Source organism: Patiria miniata, unplaced genomic scaffold (assembly GCF_015706575.1).
Source record: "Patiria miniata isolate m_02_andy unplaced genomic scaffold, ASM1570657v1 HiC_scaffold_7, whole genome shotgun sequence".
NCBI lineage: Eukaryota > Metazoa > Echinodermata > Asteroidea > Valvatida > Asterinidae > Patiria > Patiria miniata.
This window is the reverse complement of record NW_024037074.1, coordinates 13,711,341-13,722,102: the sequence shown is the minus strand read 5'-3', so window position 1 is coordinate 13,722,102 and position 10,762 is coordinate 13,711,341. Positions and strand designations below refer to the sequence as shown.

General features: G+C 41.9%; 1 protein-coding gene across 3 annotated transcripts; it reads right to left on the bottom strand.

Moving 5' to 3' along the window:
* Positions 1 to 384: 384 nt before the first annotated feature.
* LOC119745423 (tubulin alpha-1A chain-like) lies at positions 385 to 9,278 on the bottom strand. 3 transcript variants are annotated; one of them, XM_038221757.1, is made up of 3 exons: positions 9,124 to 9,268; positions 1,895 to 2,117; positions 385 to 1,735 (listed from the first exon to the last, which is right to left on the bottom strand). In XM_038221757.1, the coding sequence occupies exons 1-3, from the start codon at positions 9,124 to 9,126 to the stop codon at positions 606 to 608; spliced, it is 1,356 nt and encodes a 451-aa protein (XP_038077685.1). In that variant the 5' UTR covers positions 9,127 to 9,268; the 3' UTR covers positions 385 to 605. The 3 variants fall into 3 exon arrangements, with proteins under 3 accessions (XP_038077685.1, XP_038077683.1, XP_038077684.1); XM_038221755.1 differs by lacking the exon at positions 9,124 to 9,268 and adding an exon at positions 4,114 to 4,294; XM_038221756.1 differs by lacking the exons at positions 385 to 1,735; positions 1,895 to 2,117 and adding exons at positions 6,176 to 7,623; positions 7,788 to 8,010 and having other exon boundaries at positions 9,124 to 9,278.
* Between the last annotated feature and the right edge of the window lie 1,484 nt (positions 9,279 to 10,762).

Below are 10,762 nucleotides of genomic sequence, written 5' to 3'. Positions count from 1 at the left end.
GGTGGTATATGGATCTTCTGCAGGGGTTATTTTTGACTTCATTCCCATAGTTTGTATGAAAATTATGAAAATACAATTGTATGCTGAACTTATTTGCCACTCCAACTGATGCCCACTCAAATCTGTTTCAACAGGACATCGACACAAATTTGAATGTTGAAAGTTAACCAGAGAGTAAACTTTACCAAGAAACCCCTACACGCATCGCATGTAAATTTAAAAGTGAATAGAACATTTCAAGTCAACTCAAATCAAAGGACAAAGTTTTTGCAACTTCACAAGAGAAACATTTATTTTGCATTTTCTCCTCTCACATGATTCTTTTTGATTTTTGTGCTTTAACTCATAACAAAAAATAAAACACTAACAAATCTTGTTTTAGACTTTGGTTAAAAAGATGCTTGTTTCGATTTAACAACTCAAATTTCAGATCTTTACAGGTTTTTGGAATACATGTACTTGGAATACTTTGTTTTTAGTCTTTAGTCTAAGAAAAATCTTGCTTTTGAGTGAAAAATTAGTCTGGAAAGCTTTGGCTATGTAGCATTGGGACACTAAAATGCTGTAAAAGTTCAATTGAACACCAGATGTTTGAAATTAAGGGTTTAGTACTCCTCGCCTTCTTCCTCTCCCTCGTTGTCAACAGAGTCGACACCGACCTCCTCGTAATCTTTCTCCAAGGCAGCCAGATCCTCACGAGCCTCAGAGAACTCACCCTCCTCCATACCCTCCCCCACGTACCAGTGGACGAAGGCACGCTTGGCGTACATCAGATCAAACTTGTGATCCAGACGAGCCCAGGCCTCGGCGATGGCCGTGGTGTTGCTCAGCATGCAGACGGCACGCTGCACCTTGGCCAGATCTCCGCCAGGCACGACGGTGGGTGGCTGGTAGTTGATGCCCACCTTAAAGCCAGTTGGACACCAGTCGACGAACTGGATGGTGCGCTTGGTCTTGATGGTTGCGATTGAGGCATTTACATCTTTAGGAACGACATCACCACGGTAGAGCAGACAGCAGGCCATGTACTTGCCATGACGGGGATCGCACTTCACCATCTGGTTGGCTGGCTCGAAGCAGGCGTTGGTGATTTCTGCAACGGTCAGCTGCTCATGGTAGGCTTTCTCAGCAGAGATGACAGGGGCGTAGGTGGCCAAGGGGAAGTGGATACGTGGGTAGGGCACCAAGTTGGTCTGGAACTCGGTCAAGTCGACATTGAGTGCGCCATCAAAGCGAAGAGATGCAGTGATGGAGGACACAATCTGACCAATCAGACGGTTGAGGTTGGTGTAGGTCGGACGCTCGATGTCGAGGTTGCGACGACAGATGTCGTAGATAGCCTCGTTGTCCACCATGAAGGCACAGTCGGAATGCTCCAAAGTGGTATGGGTGGTCAAGATGGAGTTGTAGGGCTCAACAACTGCAGTGGAGATTTGCGGGGCTGGGTAGATGGCGAACTCAAGCTTGGACTTCTTGCCGTAGTCAACAGACAGACGCTCCATCAACAGGGATGTGAAGCCGGAGCCGGTGCCTCCACCGAAGCTGTGGAAGATGAGGAAACCCTGGAGACCTGTGCACTGGTCAGCCAACTTACGGATTCTGTCGAGCACTTGGTCAATGAGCTCTTTGCCGACGGTGTAGTGGCCTCTGGCATAGTTGTTGGCTGCATCTTCCTTGCCTGTGATCAGCTGCTCAGGGTGGAAGAGCTGGCGGTAGGTGCCGGTACGAACCTCATCTGTAAATGGATGACATAACACAATGAAAAATACACATGTACATTGAAATCAAAGATACAAAATACATTTATTAAAATTTCATTAAGATTATGCTCTGAACAAGTACTTTTATCTTACAAATTTATCTGTACAATATTTTGAAAGTTTGAGAGCCTTACCGACTACAGTTGGTTCAAGATCGACAAAGACAGCACGGGGGACATGCTTGCCAGCGCCGGTCTCGCTGAAGAAGGTGTTGAAGGAGTCGTCACCACCTCCGATGGTCTTGTCACTGGGCATCTGACCATCAGGCTGGATGCCGTGCTCCAGGCAATACAGCTCCCAGCAGGCATTGCCCATCTGGACTCCGGCCTGGCCGACATGGATAGAGATACATTCACGCTGGAAAAGAAAAGGGCAAAATACATGATTTAAAAAATGGAAAAAATGTAGAACATTACAGAACCCTATAAATTTTCAAACTATTTGAGATTTTTCCCAATGTACGTTGGGTATGGATGACAAACAAATTAGGCAATTTGTGCACAAACCTATGGGGCTGTGAACTGGTTACAACTGTGATTTGATTCCTCCTCATTACATATCAAGAATTTAGAATGATGAATCAAGAATGATGAACTTTTCACACATTGTTGCACTTGTCATTATAAGTAAAATACCAGATTCATTTTTGGGAATCCATTTTCAGGCACCAGTTTCATTTGAATACTCATGAGTCGTGAATGTGCCTTTTGCTCACAAAAAGTGTTGGAGCATACAAACCATGTTATTCCTAAACCATGGTGCCGTAAAAAATTGATCTTTTTTTTTTGGCATTTACACACGTACATGTACATCAAAACAACTCAGTGAATTTGTACACATGTCACGCATTGGTTGAGGGCTTCAACATGTAGTGACAATGTAAAAATTCCCCAAGTTGGCCACACATTCGCCTAGAAATCTCTCTTAAACTAATAAGTTAACGACTTTGTCAACATATTCCTTACAGTTCTCATATCAAAGTATACACTCTGAGGTACAATGTAACTTTTTATTGTAATCCCCCCAAAATTATTTTTTTCTGTTTAAAAGTAGGCCTAGCACCAGGATGCAACATTCTTTCCCTATATCTTTGCTTAAAATCTTGACACCATGCGATACTATTCAAACTTGTCATGAATGTACAGTACAAATGCGATAACTTTTTTAAGGAGCCTCACTCAGTTCATGGAGGAATTCTTATTCCTCCATGCTCAGTTGTACATGTAGGCCCTAGCCCTATATCATATGGCACCACTTCCTAACATTTACACACATCATTTTCTATGCATTTAAAATTAAATAGGGCCTAGGTCATGTAGGTGAAGTGAAGATCAGTGGACAGTGCATTTTGGAAAAATAGCCTACTATGACATAAGAAAAAAATTATCAAGTTTGACTGGTTCACTGCTCCATATTTGTCATCCACACCAGCCATCCATGTTCATGACGCATGATCGAAAAGGTTTATTGCAAAGTTGAAAAGAAAAAATGTGCCTCTTCAACATGTTTGTTCAATTTGAATTTTGTTTAACAAGTCAAGAACAAATTTATCCAAGTTCTTAAAAGTTGTAACTTGTAAGTTGTAAGTTATATATACAAAAAAATAATATAGCCTATGCTATGGTCAAGATTCCCATATCTGGCCATCACTCATGTCAGTATATTTCCCTTAAAAAATAAAATGACCTTTCAGCCATCAGAACATGCAGAATGTGATGTCCTATTAAAAAGTCAAAATTAGCAGGAACAAATTTTGACTTTTTACTGAGAAAACACTTAGATTAGAATAGAAATTTCAGACCAGTCCCATAGCATAGGGTTTGTGCACCACAGGTTGACAAGTGACATGAGTGATGGACTGACATGACTGATGGCCAGATATGGGAATCTTTGCCGTCATGCCAGTTGCCCGACATGCAATGATAATATCTATTTCTTCCTCCATGGCTGAATTAATAATTAAGCCCTACACTACACTACAGGACTAAAATTCCGGCATGTCAGACTTATATCTTTAATTCATCTCGATAAACGAAACATTAAATCAGATCTAGACAAGACAGCGGATTTTGGCGGGCTTTCACTCAGTTTCATAACAAACGGTTGAGAAGCTTATTTGTACGTGCCGTTACGATAATGTGGTGCCGCCTAGCAACGTGACCGTGCCAACCAATCAAATTGCCCCGTTCGTTCTAGTCCTGCGCAACGCCATTGCCAACAACATGGCTCTCATCGCAACGGTCGTTCTAGAAAGTTCCCGCCGCAAACACCATCCAGAAACCCTAAAAAATACACTTTCTACACTTCACTCTCAAACACCAAAATTGTCCTAGACAGTCTGTGGAATACCTACCATGGTTGTAGAGTGGTTTAAGGTAAATTCGGCGTACAAAAAGGCTCGTAATTGGCGAAAAAATCGGAGATATTTTGAAACTCGACCTGTCTCGAAGTTAGGCCAGCTGCTATATGACGGGGACATGCGCGCGGCGCGGGCGCGCGTATATGCGCATGGTGATTGGATGTTTGTCTAGCTACGCAACCGAGGCCAAACACAAACACGCCGGACGCGACGTTGAACGCGTTGTTGTTAGGAATGTGATCACGTGACCTATAGGGCATGTCACCGCTAGCCAATCAATTATCAGCAGGTTGCTACATGTGTACAGTACATGTACATGTACTGTACATTGTATATTTGGCATAATGTAGAATTAGATGTTAGGAACTGAAGTCAAACAACGTCGGTCTGTGTATTTCCCCATGGTAACAAGTTCAGTGAATGAGAAGGAATGAACCGAATGAAATGGCAGCTTTTAAGTTCCAAAACTTGTATTTAATTTTTAGAGCATGCATTAAACTTGCTTTTTGTAAATACAGGACGCTGAAAACATTATAAATCAATTTATTAAATATTAAAATCAATTGGAATCTTTGCAAATTTCTGGAAAGAACTTCAGAAGAACAAAATGCGGTTCAAGGAGCTTCAGTTTGTGCATGGTTTGAGGTCCGGGTTATGTATCAATAAGGAAATTAGAAATTGGATTAAAATATTATTGTAGAAAGGGTTAGCAATACAAAAACAATCGGGAAATTGGAGTTTGTTTCCCCTCACTACATGTGTATCATCTGGGATAATATTATTTTGTTGGGGGGGGGGGGGGCAATTCGGCAATTTCCATTCAATTTTAGAGCCTAATAAAGCAGACGTTCGATCTCTTAAATCAGTTTATCAATGATTTTTTGTTTTGACGCAATTTCTGTTTCAACATTCTGTGGGGTTTTTTCTCGACAGATAATTTGATATAAAAGTGCACAACTTCGTCAACTCGGGCTTGGCTACAATTTTAGTACAAATACATTCATAGACGCTGTCCAATTATGAGCCTCATAGTCATACATGTACATCAGTGACAACATTGAATAAATAGAAAAGTCAAATTCCGGTTTCCCCTTGCATAAATAAGGCCATTATAGGACAAGGGTTACGGCCAGTTTCATCAGAAAATAAAACGACCCTTTTATGATGGTAGTGCCAAAGGCCACTGTCTGGTGAAAAAGTTTTTCGTAATTCAATTGCCCCTGTGCGGCTGCACGCGTAGTATTTGTGACTTTTTTGGGAGGGCCGGGGGGGGGGGGGGGAGCATTTGGGGGCTTTGTTTTAACAGCGGGCGAATTTAGTTTTGACAAAAATTATAGTAAAAACGCATGGTTAACCCCTGCATTTGTTTTTATTCTTTTCAATTTGTTCTTAAAAAAAAAAATCCTCAAGAAGGATGCATGTACAACACAACTGCCCAAATCTCTAAAACATTCGTCCAAGGTTGTTTGCAGAAAATATTTTTATCATTAACCTTACATAAAAATTATGTAAGGTTAATGATTGGCAAGTTACATGACACTTACAAAATTGCTCGTTATAAATGAATCGAATTCCCACGCAACCTGTCTCGTCTTAACCGAGTTCTCGTATTAACCATGGATGTCTTGAGCAATTCGTTTCCTTATTGGAAATTGCACGCTTCAGACGGGACGGGAGAAATTAACAAACACGTACATGCACATTGTATATCTATGCTCGTCTTAACCAGACTCTTGTCCCAGTCGAGTTCGTATTAAGGAGTCGATTAATTGACGGCGCCCTCTAGCTAATGGAGGCAGGGCATGGATCTTCATGGGGGGGGGGGGGGGGGGCTGGGGGTGTTTTTTGGACTTGGTTCCCGTACAGAGTTTGTATGAACATTATGAAAATGTACTGAACTTATAATTTCTATTTCAACTGATACACGTACACTCATCAGAGATCTATTTTAACAGGTCAAAATACTTGATTGATGAAAATGAACCAGATATAGTAAAGTTCACCCAGAAAACCCTAGAAGCAATACATGTTAGTTAAAATAAAAATCGAAAGACAATTTGTTTGCAGCTTCAGAAGATTATCCTTTATTTGTATTTTCACCTCACATGGTTCATTTTAAATAACTCACAGAAAAATAAAAATACGAATAAGCTGTTTTATAAAATTGGTTGATGCCGATTTTGATTTCAAAACAAATCAGATTTAAGATCTGTTCAGGTTTTAAAATAATAAAAAGCCTTTATTTTTGGTCTTTTCATATGTGTGAAAAAAATTGCTTTGGAGCAAAAAATAAATTTGGAAAGCTTTGGCTGTGTCACTGAGGCACTTATGCTGTAAAAGTTCAACTGAACACTTGATGTTTGAAATTAAAGGTTTAGTACTCCTCGCCTTCTTCCTCTCCCTCGTTGTCAACAGAGTCGACACCGACCTCCTCATAGTCTTTCTCCAAGGCAGCCAGATCCTCACGAGCCTCAGAGAACTCACCCTCCTCCATACCCTCTCCCACGTACCAGTGGACGAAGGCACGCTTGGCATACATCAGATCAAACTTGTGATCCAGACGAGCCCAGGCCTCGGCGATGGCCGTGGTGTTGCTCAGCATGCAGACAGCACGCTGCACCTTGGCCAGATCACCACCAGGCACGACGGTGGGTGGCTGGTAGTTGATGCCCACCTTGAAGCCAGTTGGACACCAGTCGACAAACTGGATGGTGCGCTTGGTCTTGATGGTTGCTATGGCGGCGTTGACATCTTTAGGAACAACATCACCACGGTAGAGCAGACAGCAGGCCATGTACTTGCCATGACGGGGATCGCACTTCACCATCTGGTTGGCGGGCTCGAAGCAGGCATTGGTGATCTCTGCAACGGTCAGCTGCTCATGGTAGGCCTTCTCAGCAGAGATGACAGGGGCATAGGTGGCCAAGGGAAAGTGGATACGTGGGTAGGGCACCAAGTTGGTCTGGAACTCGGTCAAGTCGACATTGAGTGCGCCATCAAAGCGAAGAGATGCAGTGATGGAGGACACAATCTGACCGATCAGACGGTTGAGGTTGGTGTAGGTCGGACGCTCGATGTCCAGGTTGCGACGACAGATGTCATAGATAGCCTCGTTGTCCACCATGAAGGCACAGTCGGAATGCTCCAAAGTGGTATGGGTGGTCAAGATGGAGTTGTAGGGCTCAACAACTGCAGTGGAGATCTGAGGGGCAGGGTAGATGGCGAACTCCAGCTTGGACTTCTTGCCGTAGTCGACAGATAGACGCTCCATCAATAGGGATGTGAAGCCAGAGCCAGTGCCTCCACCGAAGCTGTGGAAGATGAGGAAACCCTGGAGACCCGTGCACTGGTCAGCCAACTTGCGGATTCTGTCAAGCACTTGGTCAATGAGCTCTTTGCCGACGGTGTAGTGGCCTCTGGCATAGTTGTTGGCTGCATCTTCCTTGCCTGTGATCAGCTGCTCAGGGTGGAAGAGCTGGCGGTAGGTGCCGGTACGAACCTCATCTGCAAATAGATGATGACACCATCAATAAGAATGAAAATTACAACGGTATGTCTTGAAGATTATCTTTGGGAAACGGATTTTCTTTTCAAAATGTCACACATTTTCAGAAAAGCAGTTTAAATGAAAATAATTAAATTGAGAATCAGCATTTGGAAAATCTTACCCACTACAGTTGGCTCTAGATCGACAAAGACGGCACGGGGGACATGCTTGCCAGCGCCGGTCTCGCTGAAGAAGGTGTTGAAGGAGTCGTCACCACCTCCGATGGTCTTGTCACTGGGCATCTGACCATCAGGCTGGATGCCGTGCTCCAGGCAGTACAGCTCCCAGCAGGCATTGCCCATCTGGACTCCGGCCTGGCCCACGTGGATAGAGATACATTCACGCTGAAAGGAAGAATATCAAACGTCCTGTTATTCAGAGCCTCTACTTCACAGAAGCCTTTCATTGTTTTGTCTGTGCCGTTAGAAATGTGTTTTTATATTAATAAATTTGTTTTAATCCCTCAATTATGAGAATTTAAGTAACAGTGTTGATAACCTGAAGGTTTGAAAATGTACATCTTAAAATATAATAATATAGAAAAGTCGTTTCTCATTATAGTTTTAAGTTAAAAAAAATTACATGTGTTTATACTAGTTTTAAGATAAAAAAGGAGGGTTTAAGGAGAAAATGCCGACTGACAATGACTGACATATGGACTGAAGTGCATTCACGCTAGAAAAGACAAAAGTATTGGAGAAATATGGAGAAACTGTAAAACATAAAAGAACCTATTTCAATTATTAAATATTTTTATCATATCATGATCATGTTCATTTTGAAAGCAAAAACGAATTACCATGATTACAGAAACATTAAATTTTAAAATAAAAAATTATGTACTTCCCATTTAAATCCAAGGAAAAAAATCCAAGTTCTTATATATGCAAGTTAAATATCTGGCACTGTCTGGCAAAACGTGGTATGCAATTTGGCAGTGAAATATTATATTCACTTCAAATTTCCACGAACACAATTCTTACATTTACAAAATTAAATTTAAGATGTTCAAAAAGGCAGAATTAATCAATTATGATCTGCTTTTAAGTTGCCAACAAGCAGGTGCAAAAACAACATCGCACAGGAATAAAATTCAGACCTTTTTTTCAATTCATCACGATAAACGAAAATTTCATATATGTACTAGTACTACTAGTACTACTTAACGGACAGTGGTTTTTAGCGGGCTTTCAAATTAAACCACGCCAGACGGTTATTTATGCTAAGCCGTTGCGAAATATGTGGCGCCACCGAGCAATGTGACCGTGCCAACCAATCAAAATGGCCGATTATAATATTGAGCAAACATTGCCAACAATGGCTCGCATCGCAACGGTCGCCATGGTCGTATGGAAAGTTCGCGCTGCAAACACCGATCACAAATCTTTAAAAATACACGTTTTTACACTCCACTTCAAAACACCCAAATGGTTCTACATAATCTCTGAGAAACCTACCATGATTATAGAGTGGTCTTAAGTAGATTCGGCGAAGAAAAAGGCTCGCAATTGGTGCTTAAAAGCGGAGGGATTTTCTGACTTGACCCGTCTCAACGTAGGGACTCGTAAGAAATGTGACGATCTATTTCAAACGCATGATTTTATACCTAACGGACCGCAGGTCACACGGTGTCTACGCAACCAAATACATGTATTTGTTTGGTGTAGTTAGGAATGTGATCACGTGACCTGCAGGTTTCACCACTAGCCAATCAATTACCAGCAGGTTATCATTTCGGTTGGGATGACAAAAACCGTCGGTGACAGGTTCACTGAATGAGACGAAATGAAATGGCAGCTTTAAATTTCGAAACCCGGAATTAATTTTTAAAGCACGCATTGGCTTTTGCTTGTTGTAAACAGGACGCTAAAAACATTAAAATCAGTTATTAACCGCGTTCATATTTCTTTTTTTGTCAGTTTGTGAAATATTTCGGACAAGCTATAGAATTATGCAATTGACACGGATTATGGAACAAATTATTCAGTCTATATAATGTGTGGTCCAGGGTTTGTGTATCAAGAAGAAAAATTAGAATTAAAAATATTATTGAAGAAAAATAGTCCTGTTGATACAAAAATACTCAGGAAAATGGGGGGGGGGGGGAATGGAGCCGCCGCCGCGCATAGCAGACTTTGATCTTTTCATCGTGGTGTAATTTGATTCTCAGTTCATCAATATTGTTTTCTGGAGGCACTTTTTTCTGTTTCAAAATTCTGATTTTTTTTCTCTCTACAAGATAACTTGCTATAAAAGGGGTGCAGATATGCTACAGTCGAAACGGATGAGCCTCAGCCAGATTTGTATATGATTATATAATCATCCTCGTCAGTGATCTGCAACGTCTATTTCTATGACTAAACAGACAAGTCAAATTCTGGTTTCCCGCCGGCCCCGAGTGAAAGCAATTATACATGTAGGCCTATTGGACAAGGGTTTAATCATGGTTTTATTTCTCCATGGTTTAATCACGGACGCATCATTGAAAAATATCTTGTGATGGTGTACCACTACTAGACTAGCCTCGGGTGGCGCGAGTGTGCCTCCGGCGTACTAAAATCGGAATCTTTCACAACTGTGTGTGTGTGTGTGGGGGGGGGGGGGGGGGGGGGGGGTCTTTTGTGGGGGGGGGGGGAGAGATCTGTATCTGTATCTGTAGCGTACTGCAAGCAAACTCCACTATGGGATATACGGTTGCAGGCGCGTGGTGGCTAGCAGCATCCCTAAACAATTTTGTTAGTAGGCCCCCTTAGTGTTGAAGACAACTGCATCTCATGGAGTCTTGACTTAAAGGACTCCACTGAAGTAGCTTCCCTGACTTCTGGAGGAAGTAGGTTCCACTGAGCTGTTGTTCTTGGTACGAAAGAGTATCTGTAGCAGTCCTTCTTAGATGTAGGGTGAACAAAGGATAATGAAGATGATTTTCTAGTTGACATTTTGTCCCGTTTGGAATCAACTTGGTACTGATCAACATCAATTGCGATTTTGTGGTGAATGGATTTGTAGAGCAAGGTTAGTCTGGATATGATTCTGCGTTCCTCCAATGATTTCCATCCGAGGTGGGTGATCATGGATGAGACACTACTTGTGCGCCTG

What these genes read in the sequence shown, in the direction of transcription:
- LOC119745423 (XM_038221755.1), bottom strand. Translation starts at nt 4,239, where the DNA reads ATGTCCCCGTCATATAGCAGCTGGCCTAACTTCGAGACAGGTCGAGTT. An exon ending in TAAACCACTCTACAACCATG is followed by an intron (nt 2,118 to 4,113) that starts GTAGGTATTCCA and finishes TTTCTTTTCCAG; the next exon opens with CGTGAATGTATCTCTATCCA. An exon ending in TCTTGAACCAACTGTAGTCG is followed by an intron (nt 1,736 to 1,894) that starts GTAAGGCTCTCA and finishes ATCCATTTACAG; the next exon opens with ATGAGGTTCGTACCGGCACC.